Source organism: Ursus maritimus, unplaced genomic scaffold (genome assembly GCF_017311325.1).
Source record: "Ursus maritimus isolate PB19 unplaced genomic scaffold, ASM1731132v1 scaffold_19, whole genome shotgun sequence".
NCBI lineage: Eukaryota > Metazoa > Chordata > Mammalia > Carnivora > Ursidae > Ursus > Ursus maritimus.
Window position 1 is genome coordinate 45,649,498 of NW_024424341.1, and position 20,646 is coordinate 45,670,143.

A 20,646-nucleotide genomic window follows, 5' to 3' on the forward strand; every position below is an offset into this window, starting at 1 on the left:
CGCAGAGGGAGGCGGATCCGCTGAGGGGCGGGGACGCGGGCGGGAAGGAAGGACCCGGGCAGGCCTACCTCGGGGCGCCGCTGGGCGCCCAGCGCTATGCGGTCAGCTCCAGGGGCGGCCCCGCGCCCGGCCCCGCCGCCTCTATGGCCGGACACCGCCCCGGAAATCCGCCCTGGAGGGAAACGAACACCCCCAAACGACGGTTCCGGCGTCGCAGGGGGACCGACGACAACCGAAATTAGAAGAGGCTGTCCATTTCTCTGTGGCCACACAGCAAATACAGAGGGCCGGAAGGATGCTCGCCCTGCGACAGCGGAGGAAACCCCGGCCTCGACACCTAATACGTCACACGGCAAGAAGGCAGAGTGCCTGTGGGGAAACCGAGGCCAGAGACAGGCGGTCAGTGGCCCAGGGCCCGTGACCGTGACGCCAGTCTCTCCGTGGGGCTGGAGTCATGGACGGAAATGACCCCAGATCCAGAGCACAGCTGAACCCTTGGCCTCCATCTCCGCAGCCGGCCGGGAAGGCCCTCCCTGAGGAATCCAGCGGGATCTAATGGGACAAGTCCCGGAGAGATCGGGGGCGGGGGGTGGGGAGCAGCGCTGGCAGAGGCGGCTGGAGCGTGAAGGTCTTTCCGCAGGGGCCGCACACTCGGGCCAGAATCCCCAGTGTGAGACCCGTGCAGGCTGAGGTAGGGCGCGCTCCTACAGCTCTGCAAGTGCGTGCACAAGCCGGGTGGCAGTCACCCATCTCCCTCTGCATCATCGCGCGCGGCTTCCTACAGTCCCAGTAGGATATAAGCAGAGCAGGGCCAATAGAGAAGTGACCGCTGGAGCACCGGGGCCCAAGTGAGGACAGAACAGGTGACCGACGCGACCTGGTTGGGGATGTGTCCCACGACTTTCCCAGCTTTAAAACGGAGAGGAAGAAACAAGAACAAGGCAAGAAACTAGATGTCTTAGCAGGTTTGGCAAATCATTGCCATCGGGTGCCAATAGCGAGGAAAGAATTCGTTCCCAGGTTACAGAGGGAGGACTGAAGCCAGAGAGTGAACTCCCCAGTCATAAATCCCACCCGGTGCAGTTAAAACCCAGGGTTCCTGCCTCTTGGGGGAGGCTCAAGGGGAAAAGATCATTAACTCCCTTAGGAGTGAGGGCATCTTTTTCATTACTTTCTCCCGCTTTCCCTGCCACCTGTAGGCCTGCAGGGCAGCTCGATGTTGGAGATCATTCAATCTGGGATACAACAGCCCAGGGGCTGCCTGTCCACATGCCAGAGCCATGCTTTGCAACCCACATCTCTCAAGCTCCACGTTGGAGAGCTGGGGAAGCATTCCCCGCACACTGTTCACTAAACGCATAGCTTTGTGTCCATATCAGTAGTAGACTCAGCTTGCCTTAATGCACCACGGTATGCTGAGAACACATACAGGAAGCCGGCGGGACTGGCTGGTGCTGGCCCAGACGGCTAGATTGCTTGAAGGCCTTGCCACAAGCCTCACAGACACCGGACCGGACATCCAAGTGGGACAGGCCATGAGAGACAGACAGCATTCTTGAAGACCTGAGGCACTTAGGACTGCTGTCAACCAGGAGGGAGGCAGCTCCCTCATCTTGCAGGCTGTCATCAGGCCCCTGCACGCCCATTGTGTATCTGTAGGTATACGGTATGTCCCTCTGGGCACTGAGCAGGTACTGGCCTTGACCCAGGGCAGGAAATGAGCCCGAAAGCCCAAAGAGAGGAGGAGGGGCAAACTCAGGGGAAGGGTATTGGCTGAGGATAGGAGAAGCCTCCGTTGCTGACAACAAAGCCATGCACCCTTAAGTCCAGACAAGCAGCTAAAGGAGGGAAACCTGCATTAAGTGAAGGCAGGGACAGTCAAGCGAAGGGCTGTGGTGACAAAGGACCTCCCTGCATCCCCCACTCTTGATGTACCCATGTCATCCTCCGCCCTCTACTCCTTCAACCAACAAGGGGTTGGGGGTCTTCCATGGCCCTCTATGTGCCACACGCTTGACTTGCTGACTTGACCGCTTCTTCCCGCTCCCAGGATTCACACAGGCCTCTAGCATCCATCAACCACTTCCTCCTGGTGTGCACTGAGACCCTCTCACCCTCCCCTAGAATCCGCACGACCCCCGTGCTTTCCCTTATGATGCTGCTCTCCGTTGGGTCTTCCAAACGCCCAGCGGGGAGGACGTAGCTCCCTCCTTCCTCCTAGGACCCTCCCAGCCGCGAGATCCCGTCCTTGCAAGCTTGTTCTGCAACGCCGAGCGTCTGCATCCCCCCCCCAGGGGTCTCCCCTCTGACGGCCGGCATTCCACCCCTTCCTCCGTCCCTCCCCACGGCCTCGCCGGTGTCGGCCCCTTCCATGCCCCCCCAAGGGTCATCCAACCCTCACCCTGTCCCTAGCAGCTCAGCTCCTCTCCTTCCCACCCCCCCCAGATGCCCACTGGAGCCTCGCCCCAGACTGGGCAGAGCCCTGCCTCTCAGCGCGAGGTCCTTAAGCTGCCGGACCCCTACTCCGGGCTCGGCCCTTTCTGTCCGTGCGGGCTGACCAGTGGCCGCCCGGGGAGGCTGCCCCCAGCGACTCGTCACGGGCGGGACTCGGTCTTCTGAGAGTCCTAAAGGGACCATTGACTCCGACCGGAAAGAAAGGGGGGTGTTCACGTGAAAGCCTTCCAGACGGAAACACACGCCACCACAGGAAAGGTTCCAAGAACCTTTTGTTCCACTGAGCTGACTCTCATTCCTTCAGTCTTTCAACAAATACTTGTTAAGTGTCTCCTTTGTGGCATCTTCCGGGGATAAAAGAGTGAGCAAACCAGACCGAGGTAGTCAGTGCCTTCCTTCCCCCTCTGGAGGGGACACCTGCAGCAGCAAGAAGAGCTCCTGGGCCTCGTGGGGGCGACAAAGACCAAATTATTGCACTGTCGCCCCACCTAAGCACCTGGGGGAGGCAGGGAGGGATGACAATCAGGAGACCGAATACGTCACTGAAGAATCTTATGTTCAGGAGACAGGAATTTCAAAGGAGAAGGTCCTTTAGTGTCTCAAACTCAGCCCTACCGTTTTTCAGAGAAAAGTGAAGCCCAGAGAGGTTAAGTGAACTGTTGGTCACACAGCAGGTGGTCACCAGAGCCAGGATGGCAACTCAGAGCTGGGACTCGACAATTTCTCGTCCCATTATGTTCATTTTAGGGAAACCGTTCTGTGGCCCCTGAGAGTTACAAGGGATGAAACCAGAAAGCTCAGGCTGAAAATGAGAACGCTTCCTCGGGGAAAGACTCGCAGACGCAGATGGGGGGATCGTCCAGCGTGGAGTGGTCGGTCTGGGGCTGGCCAACTACATGCTGGCTGAGCGTGCGGGCGGAACCCAGACTCCATGCTAACTGTCTGGAAGGATGAAGCATTCCGTCAGATTTTGTGGCAAACTTCGGATTTTAACGAAGCAGCTTAGAAAGGACAGGATCCCCATACAGTCTCCAATCAGACCCCAAGTCTCTCCAGGTGAATCTGAGAAGTGTTGTGTGACTCAGTTTCCCCACCTGTCATATAGAGGCCACCACTGTTTTTTTTTTTAATATATAAGATGTAAATTACACAAAATAAGAGATCAGTGAATTTTTACATAAATACACAGCAATATAACCAGCACCCCAGAGAGCTCCCCTGAATGCTTCCTATCAGTCATTAACCCCCAGCAAGGGTAACTAACCACTTCTTCTGATTTCAACTCCCAAAGTCTACTTTGATTTGTTTTTAAACCTCATATAAATATAATTATATTGTAAGTACTTTTTCATGTCTGACTTCTTTCACTCAGCACGTCAGCCATGCTGTTGTTTCCAACAGTTCGTCTGTCTACCCATTGCTGTGTCGGTTCTGCTGTATGGCTATCCCACAATTTCCTTCTTTTTTCTGTTTAACTGGTGATGGCCATTCGTTTTGAGCTTTGGTCTACAATGAACAAGACTACTGGGAATATTCTTGTACATGTCTTTTGGTGGATGTAAGGATGCACTTCTTATGGGTGTGTATCTGGGAATGGAGGTGCTGGGACCTGGAGTATATGCCCGCTTAGCCTCAGCGTGCATTAATGGTCTTCTAAGTCGCTGCAGCAATTTGCATACCTGTCCGCAGCGTACGTAGGTTCCAGCTGCTTCACAGCCTCCCCAACACTTGATCCTGAAAGTCTTAACTTTCAGCCTAGTGGGTGGGAAGTGATTCTCATTTCATACCTTCCTGATGCCCAATGATGCTGAGCACATCCGCTTGTGTTCACCGGCCACTTTAATAACTTCTGTTTTGAAACATCTGGCCCATTTTTAAGTGGAGGGATCTCTCTCGATGGCCAGGGAGGAGGCCTGACAGGCTGAAGAAACCAAGGTCTGGAAAAGCTGAACAATGTGCTCACGTCACACAACATTTCCAGTCCATTGGGCTGCCATCACAGAACACCGATCTGGGATGGCAGAAATGTACTTCTCACAGTTCCAGAGGCTGGGAAGGCTATGGTCAAAATGCCAGCAGATTCAGTGTCCAAACTCACAGACAGCACCTTCTCTCCTCGCATGGACGGGGCGAGGGAGCTCTCTGGGGTCTCTTTTGTAACAGCACTAAACCCATTCACGAAGCCTCCACCCTCATGACCTAATGAATTCCCAAAAGCCCCATCTCCTAATACCATCACATTGGGGATGAGGTTTCCACAGAGGGGAGGGCGGAGACACATTCAGTCTGTGGAAGCAGCAAAGCAGACACATACACACAGTCTTCAGCTTAGCACCTGAGTCTCTGAGAGTGAATATGGTCAGACACTGCCCTGCCTCCAGCCCCCAACTTAACGTACTTACCACGAATCTGGCAGCAGCTGTGGTACAAAGGGCAAGAAAAAGAAGCTGGTGGGTGCTTCCAGGGGCCATGCGTAGTTCAAGTCCAAGTGGGAGGTGCTGTGGGACCTGGAGGAAAAGGCCGTTGGGTGAACCCAAAGACACTAGCACTTGACGAGGATGTAGGGAAACTGGAACCTTCAGACGTTGCTGGTGGGAATATAAAATGGTGCGTTTCCTCAGAAAGTTAAAGATGAAAATTACCATGTGACCCAGCAATTCCATTTGCAGACAGATACTAAACAAAACTGAAAATATATGTTCATACAAAACCTCAGGCATGAATGTTCAGAGCAGCATTACTCATAAGGGCGAAAACGTGGGAAGAAACCAAATGTCCACCAGGGTCTGAGAAGTGGATACATCGTATGTGGTGTATCCATTCCGTGGAATATTACTCAGCGGGGACCAGGAGGCCTAGAGAACTACTCGTCCTTCAGAGTAACTAAGCATAATGCCCACAGCCAGGGACAATGCTGGCTGGAGACGTCCACAGGTCCTAGCCCGAGGAACTTGGACTACATGCTGCACCGCTATGGGAGGGTTTTGAGCTAGGCAGGGACACTACCATGTGAGGGCTTTGGGATTCCTCCGAAACCAGTGGTCTGAGGTCAGCAAGAGAGAAGCTTGGGGGGGAAGGGGAGCTGGAGGCAGGCAGGAGTCAGAGGACGCCTTCTGGAGGAATTGAGCCGTGAAAAACCAGCCACATTCCTTCCGAAAGCTTACTCGGAGCTGCGGTAACAGCCCACGACCTAGCAGCTGGAGGTATGAAATGCTGTGTCTGGCCAGGGCACAAAGCAGTGAGAGACGGGGCTGGAGGGCTTGGTGGGCACTTCATGAAGGGTTTTTGTCCTGGGGCAAGAGGGAGCCACGGAAGGACAAGGTCGTACCTGCGTTTCAGAAAGACCTGTCGGCCCGTGTTGGCGGGGTAGTGGAAGCTGAGGGACGAGGGAGGGGACTGAAAGAATGAGGTCCGAGCTAGAGAAGGGATGGTGGACGTAGAGATGTCAAGAGCGACTGCACAAGGACCCCTAAATTCCCGCTGTTCGTGCTCGGCTGGCTGACTGCAATGCCCTGGAGAGTCTCAAGAGCTGCAGAGAGGGATTCGCCCCCGGGAATACCAACAGCACTAGGTCGCGCGCGGTCCGGGGTCTGTGCAAAGGAAAGGTGTCACTGCGCTCGGCGCCTGCATACCTGCTTTCACTGAATCACCCTGCGAGGTAACACATAACCACGCCCGTTTTGCAGGAAGGAAAACTGAGGCTCAGCGAGGGAGTTCGCTGCTCAAGGGCAAACAGGTACCGGCTGCGACCCAGACCGAAAAACACCGCCATCGCTGCAGCCAAGAGTCTGTCCCGTCGCAGCTTCAGTTCCCGCCTTCGGAGGCCAAGCCCCTTGCCCACACCCCCTTTCTTCCGCCCCGCCCACCACGGCCCTTCCCGTCTCCTCCGGCCTCTCTATGGTTTTCCCTCCCGCCCTTCTACACACACTTCCTCTTGTTTCCCTCCCACCTTGGCTGCGCTTTCCGCCGCCACCCTCTCTATGGTTCCCCTCTCCGCCGCTCACATGGTGTCCGCTGTTTCTCGAAGTAATTCAGTCCCGGCCGTCAGCCCGTCGTGCCGGTCCGAGCCGAGCTGGGGCGGCCTCTCTTGTCCGGCCGGGCGGTAGTGGCGGCCACGGGGACAGCGCTTGTAAGCAAGGCCCGGGCAAGGAGGGACCGTGACTTCCAGGGACAGACCCTGGGAAGAAGGTGCGCCGTCCAGGCCCCCCCTGGAAAATGCTCCGGCCGGAAACACGAGGCCCAGAGAGGAAGGATCCGCTTTCCGCTCGGGCCTCCCCCCTCCCCCCACAATACCTAAATGCTAGGTATTATGGTCCGTATTATTTTAATTTGCAGACCCAACAGGAAGGTGTGAGGATGAGCTATTCTTTGCGGATTACTAGTGGCTTAGGACTGCAGAAAACCATAATTACCAGCTACTTATTCATTCACATACTTGTGTATTATCTCATCAGTTTAATAAATGTTTATTGAATACCTGTCACACCCCAGACACTGGTGCGGGCGCTGGAGATGCAGCGGGAAACGATATACCAATGGTCTCTACTTCTATTCTAAGGATTTTATTTATTAATTAGTGAGAGAGAGAGAAAAACAGAGAAAGCACAAGCAGGGCAGAGAGAGAGCACAAGCAAGGCAGGGGCAGAGGGAGAAGCAGGCTTCCGGCTGAGCAGGGAGCCCAACACAGGACTCGATCCCAGGACTCGATCCCCGGACTCGATCCCCGGACTCTGGGATCACGACCTGAGCCAAAGGCAGATGCTTAACCCGCTGAGCCAGCCAGGCACCCATGGTCTCTACCTTAGAAAGCTTGCAGTCTGATGAGAATTTTCCATGGAATGGATGTGTGGTTTTTAAAAATCAGATTGTAGGGGGCGCCTGGGTGGCACAGCGGTTAAGCGTCTGCCTTAGGCTCAGGGCGTGATCCCCGCGTTATGGGATCAGGCTCCTCCGCTGGGAGCCTGCTTCTTCCTCTCCCACTGCCCCTGCTTCTGTTCCCTCTCTCGCTGGCTGTCTCTATCTCTGTTGAATAAATAAATAAAAACTTAAAAAAAAAATCAGATTGTAAAAATCATCCACAGGCTCAATGGCCACCTGACTGGCTCAGTGGGAAGAGCATGCAACGCTTGATCTCGGGGTCATGAGTTCAAGCCCCGCATGGGGTGTAGAGATTACTTAGATAAATAAATAAATAAATAAATAAATAAATAAATAAATATTATCTAGAGGCTCCCTCAGCCCCCTGTTCTATTATGGAAATTTACAACCATAAAGAAACGTTGGAAGAATTGCATAGTGAACATCCATGTACCTACCTTACAGGCTTATAAGTTTTAAATGTCATCTACAGTTTGATCCTAAAAGATCATGTTCAACTAGTTCTTTTTTTTAACAGCTTGAGATATAACTCACATACCATATAATTTACCCATTTAACCGATGATTCAGTGTTTTTTTTTTAAGATTTTATTTATTTATTCGACAGAGATAGAGACAGCCAGTGAGAGAAGGAACACAAGCAGGGGGAGTGGGAGAGGAAGAAGCAGGCTCCTAGCAGAGGAGCCTGACGTGGGGCTCGATCCCATAACACCGGGATCACGCCCTGAGCCGAAGGCAGACGCTTAACCGCTGTGCCACCCAGGCGCCCCGATTCAGTGGTTTTTAGTTTATTTACAGATACGGGCAGCCATCAGCAGAGTCAATCTTAGAACATTTCCATCACCTCAAAAATAAACCTTGTACTTTCTAGCTCTCACTCCTCTATTCCTCAACCCCACTCCACCCATCCTCTGGCACTTAAGGAACCACGAATCTCTCTTTTGGATAGAGCTTTCTGGATAGCTCATATGAATGGAAGAATAAAATATGTGGACACAAAAATAAAACTTTGTGTCTGGCTTCTCTCACCAAGTATAATGTTTTCAAGGTTCATTCATGTTGTTGCATATATCAGCACTTCATTCCTTTTTGCAGAATAAAAAATGATAATCTCTTTCATGGATAATATATATCCATATATATATCTATGTAATATATACATTACATCAGGTTTTTCACCCATTCATGAATTGATGGACATTTCGGTTCTTTCTACCTTTGGCTATTATGAATAATGGTGCTATAAGTATTTCATTACAAATTTTTGTGTGGACAAATATTTTGATTTCTCTTCGGTGCATCCTTAGGAGTGGAATTGCTGGGTTACCCTAACAGCCAATTCATTTAAAAAGCAGAAGATCCAGCAAGAAGAAACGATGTGCTCACAGTAGGAACAGAAAGAAGCAAGACTAGATAGACCCCACATCTTCTGATTCCAAATTCAGGACTCTTTCTGCCATTTTATAGTGGTACCACGTGGCCAGACTTCTAGCTTCAGATCATGCAGCAGACTATTAATGTAGTGCCGGGCCATGAAGCACTCGGGCAAACAGGGAAAAAAGCAGGGAGCCCACATCTGTTGAGCACCACTTGGTTCCAGGAATTAAGCTACACCCACAGCATTCTCCATCTGTGGTGTTCTCAATACAATCCCAGCAAGTAGCATTGTGCTGCCAGTTGTAGGTGACAGTTGTAGGTGACAACTGGATACTGAGAAGGCACATCTTGCCCAAAGTTGCAGAGCAAGTGGATGGGTGGCTCTGAACCCAGTTTTGTCTGACCTGAAAGTTTATGGTCCCTCCACTGAACTATGCTGCCCTCCACAAATAGTTGTCTCTAGCTCTGATATCCAAAATCTCCTATCTCCATTAATTTAGCTACTCGATCATTCATTCATTTGTTTATTCACTCACCACACATTCACTGAGGCCTCCTCTCTGAAATGGACCCAGCCCACAAGGAAGGAGGACAGAGGATGAGCTGTGTGTTAGATGCAATATCATGAATTATCTCGTTTAATAGAAGGAATCTCAATGAAAAACCACGTCACGCCCAACTGACTGGCAAAAATTTAAGTTTGACTATCAAATATTAATAAATATTTCAAGGAACAGGAGCTCCCATCCGTTGCTGGTGGAATTTAAGTCAGTAGTAATTATAGCTGATACATACTGCCTACACTACACTTTTCATATAATGTCTCATTTAATCATCACAGCACCTAACACTCGACCATGTTAAGTAAGTGCTATTATTTTTGCTTTACAAATGCGAACACAGAGAGGGCTGCCTTTCTCATTAGACACAGCAGGACATACGGTGTGCTTAAGGCTCGTGACATTCTTAGGGGCCCATGAAAAACATTTTAATTTTGAAATCAGAAGAAAAAAAGAATGTAACCCAGCCTAGCTTAGATTCATCTTTATACCAACACAGTTGTAAAATATAATTTTAAATATATTTTTTTAAATGAAGGGGCCCAGGAAGGCGGAAATGCAGGGCCCACGAAAGCACTGGAGACGCTGAGTGGTTAAATAATTTACTCAAGAGAGGCGTGTGGGTGGCCCAGTCAGTTAAGCATCCAACTCTGAATTTCGGCTCAGGTCATGATCTCAGGGTCGTGACATCGAGCCCTGAATGGGACTCTGTGCTGAGAGTGGAATCTGCTAGTTTCTCTCTCTCCCTCTCCCTCTGCTCCTCCCCCTACTCTCTAAAACAAATAAACAGGGGTGCCTGGGTGGCTCAGTCATTAAGCGTCTGCCTTCGGCTCAGAGCGTGATCCCAGCGTTCTGGGATCGAGCCCCACATCAGGCTCCTCCGGTGGAAGCCTGCTTCTCCCTCTCTCACTCCTCCTGCTGTGTTCCCTCACTCGCTGGCTGTCTCTATCTCTGTCAAATGAATAAATAAAAAATCTTAAAAAAAAAAAAAAGAAAGAAAGAAATAAACAAATCTTTTAAAAAATAATTTACCCAAGAGCCCCCAGGTAGTAAGTGGTGGAGTTATTAGAAAAGCAACTGAATAATATAAATGGGAGTTGAAGATGCTAATTGTCTTTGATGCAGTGATTCAACTTCCAGTGACATAATATAGAGAAAGCTCTCTTTGGGGTTCAAGGAGACATGAGCAAGAACACTCATGGCAGCATTGTTTCTAATAATAAAAAATTGGAACCAACCCAATGTCCACCAATAAGAGAATGAAAACATGTAATGTGACATTATTATCAGTGGGATATCACACCAGCATTGACATCAGCAGTAACTAGACTACATGCATTGATATATACAAATATGAAAAAGGGAGGAGAAAAAAGTTAGAGAATGTAGAACTGAAATTTTATCATTTATTAGAAAATTTTTAAAGTAAATTTTTAGTAATCTCTACACCCAATGTGGGACTTGAACTCACAAGCCTGAGATCAGATGTTACATGCTCTTCTGACTGAGCCAACCAGGCACTCCTAATTTATTAGAAAAAACATTATTTTTTAAAAGATTTTGTGGGGCACCTGGGTGGCTCAGTCATTAAGTGTCTGCCTTCGGCTCAGGGCATGATCCCAGGGTCCTGGGATGGAGCCCCACATCAGGCTCCTCAGCTGGGAGCCTGCTTCTTCCTCTCCCACTCCCCCTGCTTGTGTTCCCTCTCTCGCTGGCTGTCTCTCTCTGTCAAATAAATAAATAAAATCTTTAAAAGAAAAAAAAATATTTTCTGTATTTACTTGAGAGAGAGTGCATGAGCAGGGGGGGGGGGAAGGGCAGAGGGAGAGGGAGAATCAGACTCCCTGTTGAGCGGGGAGCACAACGCAGGGCTTGATCCCGATACCCTGGGATCATGACCTGAGTTAAAGGCAGACACTTAACCGACTGAGCCACCCAGGCATCCTCATTAGAAAAAAAAAAAATTAAAGCACACAGAACAGTATCATACTTCGTATACGTAGGAAGATAAGGAAGACATACCTAGGAATGATAAACAGTAAACACAAAATCTAACCTCAGGGGAGGGTGGGAGAATGGGTGAAGGGTACACAGCTTAGATTGTATCTGTAATGATGTATATTTTAAGTTTATTACCGAGTATGGGCAGTTGTTTATATTACTGAGTATTTTTATGTAGAAATCGTTTATAATAAAATGTAAATAAAAGACTCCGCATGAGTATCAGTGAAGATAGAATAGCTTATGCCTGTAGTAGTAACCACCAGGATGGCTCAGTGTCTTAACAAAATAAAACTTCTTTTTATGCTACATAAATGCTGTATCTCCAAGGAGGCCGAGCACCAGCTCTGTTTCATTGTGGATGCTTTGGAACTCTGGCTGATGGAAACCACTGCAGCCAGCCGATCCCAAGCACGGATGGGCAGGGGGAACCTGGCGACGGGCCCGCAGGCTCTCGCCGCGAGCTGAAGCTGACACACACCGCTGTGCCTGACAGTCCACGGCCAAGGAAAACCGCCGGGCCACATCTAACTTCAGAGGAAAGTGCAAGGTTATCACGTCCCCGAAGGAGGAGAAACAGCACATTTAGGAACGACGGTAATGTTTAAGCATCACCTACCCTGCCGTCCCAAGAACACAACCTAAGGGTGCTCCAAGGTGTCCCAAAGCTCTTTTCTCATCGGGTTTTCAGAACACCTCTCCAGTTTTTACACAGGAGACTAGGTGTACGCGGCCCAGAGCGGTGTGGTCACCTCTCCACGGTCGCACAGCCAGGCCACGGCCTGAATCCAAACCCCAGCCCCGTCCTCGGCACAGCCAAACACCACCGTCTGTGCGTTCTGTGCTCCAGATGTGCGTTTGCAGACGTCACACCGACCTGCGATGTTTGCAAACTCCCGATGCCGCGGTGTCGCCGTTTGCCAAGTTTCTTCAGTAAAAATCCTCACGTTTGTAAACTTTGCACCGACGAAAACGTGGCGGGAAGACAACAAAACACAGAACAAAGGTAACACGGGTGAAGCCCTGGCGAGAGCCAGCTGGCTGCCAGAGCCTGCTACTGTCTGTAAGGAAGCGGAATTCGGCTCGGCTGGCAGCCGCCCCGGCGACGGACACCGGCTCGGTCCTCGGGGGCTGACAGGTGATTGATTAGAAGGGACGCGGCACACCCGGGGGGGCGGGGCTCGGCCTCAGAGCCACGCCCCCCGCCCTCCAGTGTGCGCCTGCGCAGCGCCTCTGACGCCGGCCCGAACCCCGCCCCCTCCCACAGCGACCACGGGCTGGGGGGCGGGGCCTGGGCACAAGATGGCTGCCGCGCGCCCGGAGCCCCCGAGTCCGAGCTCAGCGGCCCCGGAGCCGCGATCCCCGGAGACGCCGGACCTGGTGCGGGCGGGGAAGGGGCCTCGGCCGGGGACTCGAGGCGGGAGGAGGTCTCAGGACAGGGGGCGGGGCCGGGGCGGGGCCTATGAGGGCTGGGCGGGGGAGGTATTTAGGGCTCCGGGTCTGGAGGCGGTGCTTCTCGGGGTGGGCGAGGGGCGTGGCCCGAGGAGGAGCCTATGAGAATGGAGGGCGGGGCCGGGCCTGAGGAGGGGGTTGGGTGGAACTTCTGGGCGGGAGATGAGTCCTGGGAGAGGTCTCAGAGATTGAGTTTGTGTAATTAGGGGGCGGGACCTTCCGAGGGGCGGGGCCTCAGAAATTCTGGGGCTAGTGGACTTGGGTGGAAGGTTGGGAAGGTGACCCTGAAAGACAAGGGTGGGTAGTTATGGTCGGGGCACTCACTTTGGAGTGGGGTAATGATTCTGCAAGGGTCTGAGTGACGTGTGTCAAATGCCTAAGGGAGGATTTTGGGGGCAGGAATGACTGCTCCAGGTGACTTTGGAACTTTCCCCGCTCAGGACTGGAGAGTAACAACACACATTTCCTGAGCTCTGACTGAGGCTCAGCAGATAGAGAGGGGAACAAAACAGATAAGGGCTGTATTCTCTTGGAGCTCACAGTCTAGAGGAGAGAGACAATAAAGGATATTTATTGTGTTACACGCTATAAAGGAAATAAAGAGTGAGCTGATAGAGTGGGGGGTAAGGGAGCTAAATTTAGATGAGAAGTCAGCTGTGTGCCGGCCTGTATTTACACTGGGGTCAGAGACAAGCAGGAGCCAGATCATGATGGATAGGAGGATGACAGTTTTGGATTTTAAGTGCAGTTGAAGCCATGGGAGGGTTTTGAGTGGGAAAATGACGATCCAATTTCCATTTTCAAAAGGTCATTCAGGCTGCTTTGGGGAGGTAGCAGACGTAGAAACAGGGGTTCTGCTCAGGAGGCTTTTCAGTTGTCAAGCCAAGAAATAATTGGCTTTTAACTGGGGTAGAGGAGAGAAATGGCTGGATCTGTGATGTGTTTGGGACAGGAGTGGAAGTCTTGATAGGGATCCTGCAGAATCCTGGAGGATGGAGAGCAGGATCTGGAAATTGAAGGGCCCAGTAGGCTACAAAGGAGACGGATGTTTTACTAAGTGGGGGCGTGTTGGGCAGGCCCTGAGGAAAGGTCCACAGGCTCCTGGTTTTTTCTCCCCACCCCCCAGGTCCTGGTGCCAGATGATGGCCGCCCTGCCACACCCCCGAGTGACCTCATCGAGATCCAGGTGGTGAAGGTGACAGACACCACGCTGGTGCCAGAACCCCCAGAGCCAGGTTCCCTCCACTGTGCCTTGTGCCCAGCTGCCTTCCGGCTGGTCTCTGAGCTGCTGTTCCACGAACATGGCCATCTGGCGGGGTCGGAGGGCGGCGGGCAGGGTGGGGACCCCAGCCGCTGTCATGTGTGTGGCCACAGCTGTCCGGGCCCCGCCAGCCTCCGCGCCCACTACAGCCTGCACACGGGGGAGCGGCCCTACCGCTGCCCCCTCTGCCCCCGGGCCTTCAAGGCCCTGGCGCCTCTGCTGCGGCACCAGCATCGACACGGGGTGGAGCCAGGGACCTCTCAGAGGCCTCTGGAGGCGGCAGCGGCTCGAGAACAGAGGCCCGGGGTGCCCCAGGAGAGGTCGGAGGTGGTGATGGCGGCGGCGGCGGCGGGCGCGGCGGTGGGGAAGCCTTTCGCCTGCAGGTTCTGCGCCAAGCCGTTCCGCCGCTCCTCAGACATGCGCGACCACGAGCGGGTGCACACGGGCGAGCGGCCCTACCACTGCGGCATCTGCGGCAAGGGCTTCACGCAGTCCTCGGTGCTGAGTGGCCACGCGCGCATCCACACCGGGGAGCGCCCCTTCCGCTGCGCCCTGTGCGATCGCACTTTCAACAACTCCTCTAACTTCCGCAAGCACCAGCGCACCCACTTCCACGGGCCAGGGCCGGGGGCGGGAGACTCTGGCAGCCAGCTGGCCTCAGAGGCCGAGGGGCCAGGGAGCGGCTGTGCGCCAGGAAACAGTCCGGAAGAAGGGCAAGGGGAGGTGGCGAAGGTGAAGGTGGAGGTCGACCAGTAGGCTGGGAGAACAGGGCCGTGGGGGCATTAACACGGGAAGTAGGAGGCAGATCACAGGGGAGGGGGTAGGCGGGAAAAGGAGGCAGGAGAAGGGAGACTGGGGGAGAGGTGATGAGCTAACGGAGAAGGCCATGAGCAGCTAGTGCATGAGGACACAGGGAGAACCAGTTTTGGGGCACCCACAAACCCATGTAGCACCTCCATGAGACTCAGAAAGGCACAGACACCACCCTGTGGATGCCCAGCTAAACGTCAGGAACATGGGCTGAATTTCACTGCCCAATCCGCCTGCTCGTTAGGTTGTCCTCGTGCAAGACACAGCTTGTCCCAACAGAGCCTGGGCACTACAGAAGGGGAGCAAGGGTTGAATGAAAGGCCAGAACCAGGGTCTGCCCTGGTGTCTCTGGGCTAGCCCTTCATCTACAGAACCCTGGACTATCTTGGGGCCTAGGGTGGGCCAGGATGGAATCTTTTGCCTACCTCACTGGATTGCACTGAATCTGGGATGCCTACCCACCCTCAGGCAGAAGACGCCCACCAGGTCCTCCATAAAGATACTCTGGGATCCCATCACCTCGAAGCCAGAGGGTCCCCAAGTCCTAGCCAAGAGCACTCAAGCCTCAAAGATGTAAGCCTGACCATAAAGATCTTGACTCCAAGAGCTGCTCCCTGCTCCCATGGTGGTCCCTCCTTAACCCACCGACTCTGAAGCAACAAAAAATATTCCGGACAGCAAGCAGCGACCTAATATGCCCCTCTTAAGGCTTTAGGTTCCGAGCCCATGGCCCCCAGGGCTACAAAGTAGCCTCAGGTTTCTCTCATTTCCTCCACGCCCCGTTTGAAGCAAACAGCTTGACGCCTGACCCAAGGCTACCCCAAGGAAGGGTTGGGAGATGGCAGCATGGTGGGCTGGCCTGTGTACAGTGGGTGTGGGATGAACTGAGTCACTGTGGTGGGGGTGAGAGGAGGACCTGGGAGCTGGAGGTGAGGAGCCTCCAGTTCTACTCCTATTAAAGGACTTTCGAAGGGTTTCTCTATGTCAGTCTTGTGTTTGGGGGGCGGGGGTAGAGGGTCCACACTGTGGTCCTGCCACCATCAGTGAATTGCAGCATATCTCTCTCCAAAACTGTTTCATCTTTAGATCTCTATTCAGACATGTGTTTCAGCTGTGGCAGTGAAGTTTGAGGGAAGTTTGGCAAAATGAAGGGACTCCTGTGGGCAGTATGCCTATCAAGGAGGGAGAGCCCCAGACTTGCACACCTTCCTGTTCACCCAACATCTCCCACGAGATATCCCTTAGATGGGTCAGAACACCAACAGAACTCATTCTGTTTCCTCCAAAGAAACGCCTGTGTTTCTTATCATTGGCATCACCCCCCAAGCTAGAGACCTGGGTGGGTTCCTGAAGCCTTCATCCCTTGTGCACTCATCTAATCCCTATCCTCATCCCTTTCCCGCTGTCAAGCCAGTTAAGTATCTTTGGAATCTGAACGCTTTTCATCATCACTATTGTAGGGCAAGCCAATGGTGGCCCCACATTCAGATAACTACCCAGCAGCACCGTCTCCGGTCTCCATACTACAATCTCATGGACCCATTGCTCCTTGTGGCTTTGAGAAAGGATCACAAGCAGAAATGCCTATAGGAGCGGGGAGGCTGTGTAAATAAACGAGGGAGGTGGCTGGATGCAGGGGGAAAGCACCAGTGCCGGTGAGGTGATACACGACAGCTGACACTTGGCCAGTGCTAAGCTTCAAGGTGGCAGACTGGAGGGTGTGTGCTCTGTCTGAAGAGGGCAATGGTTACCCAGCTTTGGGAGGCTGCAGGCTGGGTTGCTAGATCTTGCAAATTTTTCACAAGTTGCATTAGTTCATTATGCAAAATCTTTTGATTTTCAAATGTTGGCAACTAAGTCAATTTTATTATATATATATTTTTAATGCATGGGCTAAACAAAGGGTGTCCGTGGCCTGTGTCCAGCAGCTGCCAGCTTCCAGCCTCTGGCCTACAACATCATCCAAGCTTCACTATCTGGAATCCAAAGCCCTTCAGGATCCTGCGTCCCATATCCCAACCTCTCCAGCCATACTCATCTTTGAGATTCTCTGGAACAGCTGGGTTTAGTTAGACACACTAAACCCTCCACCTAGAATTCTTTGCCCACGTTACCTGGCAGGTTTCTGTGGCTTTTACTGTTCCGGCATCACTTTCTCCTCCAGGAAGCTTGGCTAACCCCCCGGCCTGGTAAGAGGACTCCTCCATGCTCTCTGCCCCCAGTGATCATTCCACGTGCTTATGTTGGTGCCCCTGGGGCACTGGCGCCAGGTGTGTCTCAGGCTGCGTCTTCAGCACTAGCACACGTGGGCCACACTAGGTTGCTGCCCTTGTGTGGGTCAAACTGGACCTGCCCAGGCAGTGCCCCTGAACCAGCTTTGTCTTCAAGTTTCAGTATTGAGGCACCCTGGGTCTCCAGTCCCAGTTCTACCATGGATTTGCTAGGTGTCCTTGGAAGCTTTCTTCTCCCAGGACCTCAGCCCTCCTCTTCAGACAGATGGGAAAACTAAACGCACGTCGAAGGGCATGTGGCTCGCTGTTGCACCGATGCAAATGAGGGCTGTGGAAGGGCTTTTGAAGCTCCTCCAAATTATCCTGGAGGGATGGGCACGATGGATGCGGTTGGAAGAAACGTGTCCGTACAACGCTGGAACAAGCAATGGCTTACTGGGGTCTCTTCCACCGTGCTCAAGGGCAAGTTGCATGTCCAATTCATCTTTCCCCAGTGTCCAGTGAAGGACCCAGCAGACAGGGGGCTTCAGGAAACGCTGGCCAAGCAAACAAATGCCGAAAATATCTTGAAGGGGAAGAAGTCCGGGTATACTGTCAGTTTCCGAGAACAGAAACTTACCTGTCTTGTTCATCTCCCTTTGCTCCAGGTGCAGACTACAGTTTGGATATGGTAAATCCTCAGTGATTACCAGTTGAATGAGGCAAAGCAGAAAGCATGAGCATGAGGCAGAGGGTGGTGGGGAATCGAAATCCCTGGGAAACAAAAGTTCTCAACTTTGTCACCGCTTAATCCCCTCCCTGGGATGCAAGAAAGGACTCCAGCGGCCCTGTTGGTAAGATTTATTATTCTCCGCTCTGTACAAGCCGCGTCTGCCACCCCGCCCCCACCCCCACAATCCAAAGGAGCACCCAAGTCCCCTTGTGCCCTCCCAACTCCACTCATACTCCACTTTCCAGCCAGATCCCAAAGGAATGGGGAGCGGCAGTTCAGACCCACATTCTCCACCAAAGCTTATTGGGGGACAGAATGCTGTGGGATGGGGGGGCGCTGATGAAGGTTACAAAACGGGGTTGGACGGAGGATCAAGTTCAGTGGCTGGCAGGATGAGAGGAGGGCCAGAGAGGTCCAGGATGGGAGTGATCCAGTCTTGAGTTTGTAGGGCATGGGCCTTAAAGGAGGCTAGTCTGTCTGAAGTCCCGAAGGATGGCTGGGGCAACAGCAAGGAGGGGTACGAGTCTGATCAGCAACCGGGGAGGGGTGAGTGCGCAAGGGGACATCTGATTGGAGTGACGAACGGGAACCCCCTCCTGGTCAGGCATCCTTTCCCGCCAAGGTGCCGGCCCCTGCCCCAGGACCCCCGAGGCCCTCGGCTTTGTGGGCCAGGCGGTGTTTCTTGAGGCCATAGGTGTTGGCGAAGCCCTCGCCGCAGGAGGAGCAGCGGAAGGGCCGGCCGCCCTGGTGGGCCGCCAGGTGCTTACGGAAGTATCCGGGGTCCTTGAAGGCCTTGAGGCAGGCCGGGCAGCGGAGCTCGGGCCGCGGTGGCTCGTGGGCGCGCTGGTGGCGCAGCACGGAGCTCAGGTAGAAGAAGCCCTTCCCGCAGTGCTCGCAGCGGTAGGCGCGCTCCCCCAGGTGTAGCCGCTGGTGCTCCAGCAGGTTGGAGCGGTAGCGGAAGGTCTTACCGCACGCGCCGCAGCGCTGGGGCCGGGCCACAGCGTGCAGCCGCCGGTGCTCCGCCAGGCTGGACGACTGCGCGAAGCGCTTGGCGCACACGCCACACTTGAAGGCGCGCTCGCCCGTGTGCACTACGCGATGCTGCCGCAGGTACCAGGAGCGCAGGAAGCCTCGGCCACACACGCCGCACCGGTAGGGCCGCTGCTCCGTGTGGCAGCGCTGGTGGCGCATCAGCAGGGCTGCCTCCCAGAAGCGCTTGCCGCACACCGGGCAGCGGAAGCCCCGTTTCTGCCGGTGGCTGCGGCGGTGCAGGAGCAGGTCGTAGGCACCGGCGAAGCTCTGGCCACAGAGGCCACAGCCTAGGGTCCGCCGTACCAGGTGTACATACTTGTGAGTCACCAAGCCCAGGAAATGCTTGAAGCTCTGGCCACAGGTGGCGCAGCTGAAGCGCTCAGGGCCTGAAATGGCACCCCCACCGCCCCCAGCCACCGCCGTCCCACTGGAGTCATCACCCCCGGACACCCCTGCCAGGGCTGCCACGGCCGCCCCCACCTCTCCCGCCAACCCGTTGTCCAGCACACTGGCCGCGTCGGCACTGCCAGAGCCATCCTGGGGCTGGGGGCCGCCGGGTGTGGGCGGGAGCAGGCGCTCAGGGGCCGCCTGGTGGACCAGCTTGTGCCACATGAGATTCTCGATGAAGCCGAAGGTCTTGCCACAGGCATCACAACCGTAGGGCTTCTCTGCCATGTGAGCCTCCTTGTGGCTCATCACGTGGAAGAGATCGGGGAAGTGCTCGCCGCAGTCCGAGCAGGCGTAGCTCAGTGCATCGGCGGCCCCCGCAGAGGTGGCCGAGGTGCCTGGCCCACAGGCCCCTGGTGCGCCCTGGGTGGCCGGGAGGCCAGCAGCCCCGGCCAGGGCGCAGGGCAGCTGGAGCCGGTGCACCTGGCGGTGGCGGGTGAGGCTCTGAGGGTAGCCAAAGACTTTTCCACAGAGCTCGCACTTGTAGGGCCGCTCGCGGGTGTGCACCACGTGGTGCTTGCTCAGGTGGAAGGACTCGCGGAAGCGCTTCCCGCACACGGGACACTGGTGGGGCTTCTCGCCCGTGTGGATGCGCTCGTGGCGCTTCAGAGTCTCACGCCGCCCGAAGCCCCGTCCGCAGATGCCGCAGCAGAATGTCTTTCCAGGGACGCTGGCGCTGGAGCCCCCGGCGCCGCTGGTCCCGGCCCCGCCCAGCAGCAGCGGGTGGGCCCCCAGCAGCGGGACCGGCACGGCGCCGTAGACCACCGCCGCCGCCGCCGCTGCGGCCTTCTCGCTGTCTGTGGCCGGAGGGTCGGGGGGCAGGAGGTAGGGGCCCGCAGGGAAGGCGGGCGGGGGCTGCGGGACCGAGGCCGCTGCGTCCTTGGGCGCATCGGGGGCGGCGGGCGGGGCGTGTGCGGCCTTGTGCCGGAGCAGGCTCTGGGGCGCAGAGTACGACTTGCCGCACAGGTCGCAGGGGTACACAGGCCGAGGCCCCGCTGCACCCGCGCCCGCGTGCGCCGCCTGGTGCTTGAGCAGGTAGGCGGCGTCGCGGAAGGCTTTCCCGCAGACGCCGCACGGCAGGCGCAGCAGGTCCGCGGAGTGCGTCTTCACGTGCCGCTTGAGGCTCTCCCTGCGGTTGAAGCTCTTGCTGCACACGGAGCAGGAGAAGGGCTTCTCGCCGGTGTGGATGATCTGGTGCTGGTGGAGGTGGCTGGGCTTCTTGAAGACCTTCCAGCAGAGCGGGCAGGCAAACGGGCCCTCGCCGCCCCCCGCCGCGGGAGGGGGCACGCCCACCCCGACGGGGACACCGGTCCCTTCCGCAACCGTGGCGGCCACGGTGGCAGCTCCGGTGGCGGCAGCGGCGGGCGGGGCGGGAGGGCCGGAGGACACCGGGTTGGGGGCGGCGGTGGGGGGCGCGCCGGCCCCGGGCGC

The 20,646-nt window shown here is 54.8% G+C and overlaps 3 protein-coding genes across 5 annotated transcripts in view; 1 reads left to right on the top strand and 2 right to left on the bottom strand.

The window, feature by feature from the left end:
• The window catches only part of ZNF580 (zinc finger protein 580), a 15,936-nt gene extending 9,300 nt beyond the window's left edge, over nucleotides 1-6,636 (bottom strand). Inside the window, exons 1-2 of one of the 3 annotated variants that reach the window (XM_040632890.1) lie at nucleotides 6,459-6,635; nucleotides 4,857-4,961 (exon numbers count right to left, since the gene is read on the bottom strand). In XM_040632890.1, coding sequence (XP_040488824.1) covers nucleotides 4,857-4,925 — 69 coding nt within the window. In that variant the 5' untranslated portion in view covers nucleotides 4,926-4,961; nucleotides 6,459-6,635. Of the gene's footprint in view, nucleotides 1-4,856; nucleotides 4,962-6,086; nucleotides 6,240-6,458 lie in introns of those variants that run through there. The other 2 variants (XM_040632891.1, XM_040632892.1) reach the window with 2 other exon arrangements.
• A 5,903-nt stretch (nucleotides 6,637-12,539) lies between these two features.
• On the top strand, nucleotides 12,540-15,769 carry ZNF784 (zinc finger protein 784). Its single transcript, XM_040632859.1, has 2 exons — nucleotides 12,540-12,650; nucleotides 13,849-15,769. The coding sequence occupies exons 1-2, from the start codon at nucleotides 12,573-12,575 to the stop codon at nucleotides 14,737-14,739; spliced, it is 969 nt and encodes a 322-aa protein (XP_040488793.1). The 5' UTR covers nucleotides 12,540-12,572; the 3' UTR covers nucleotides 14,740-15,769.
• Nucleotides 15,770-17,850: 2,081 nt separating this feature from the next.
• ZNF865 (zinc finger protein 865) overlaps nucleotides 17,851-20,646 on the bottom strand; it is an 11,201-nt gene continuing 8,405 nt past the window's right edge. The window contains exon 4 of the mRNA XM_040634387.1: nucleotides 17,851-20,580. Within this exon, the coding sequence (XP_040490321.1) occupies nucleotides 18,337-20,580 (2,244 nt within the window). The 3' untranslated portion in view covers nucleotides 17,851-18,336. The remainder of the gene's footprint in view (nucleotides 20,581-20,646) is intronic.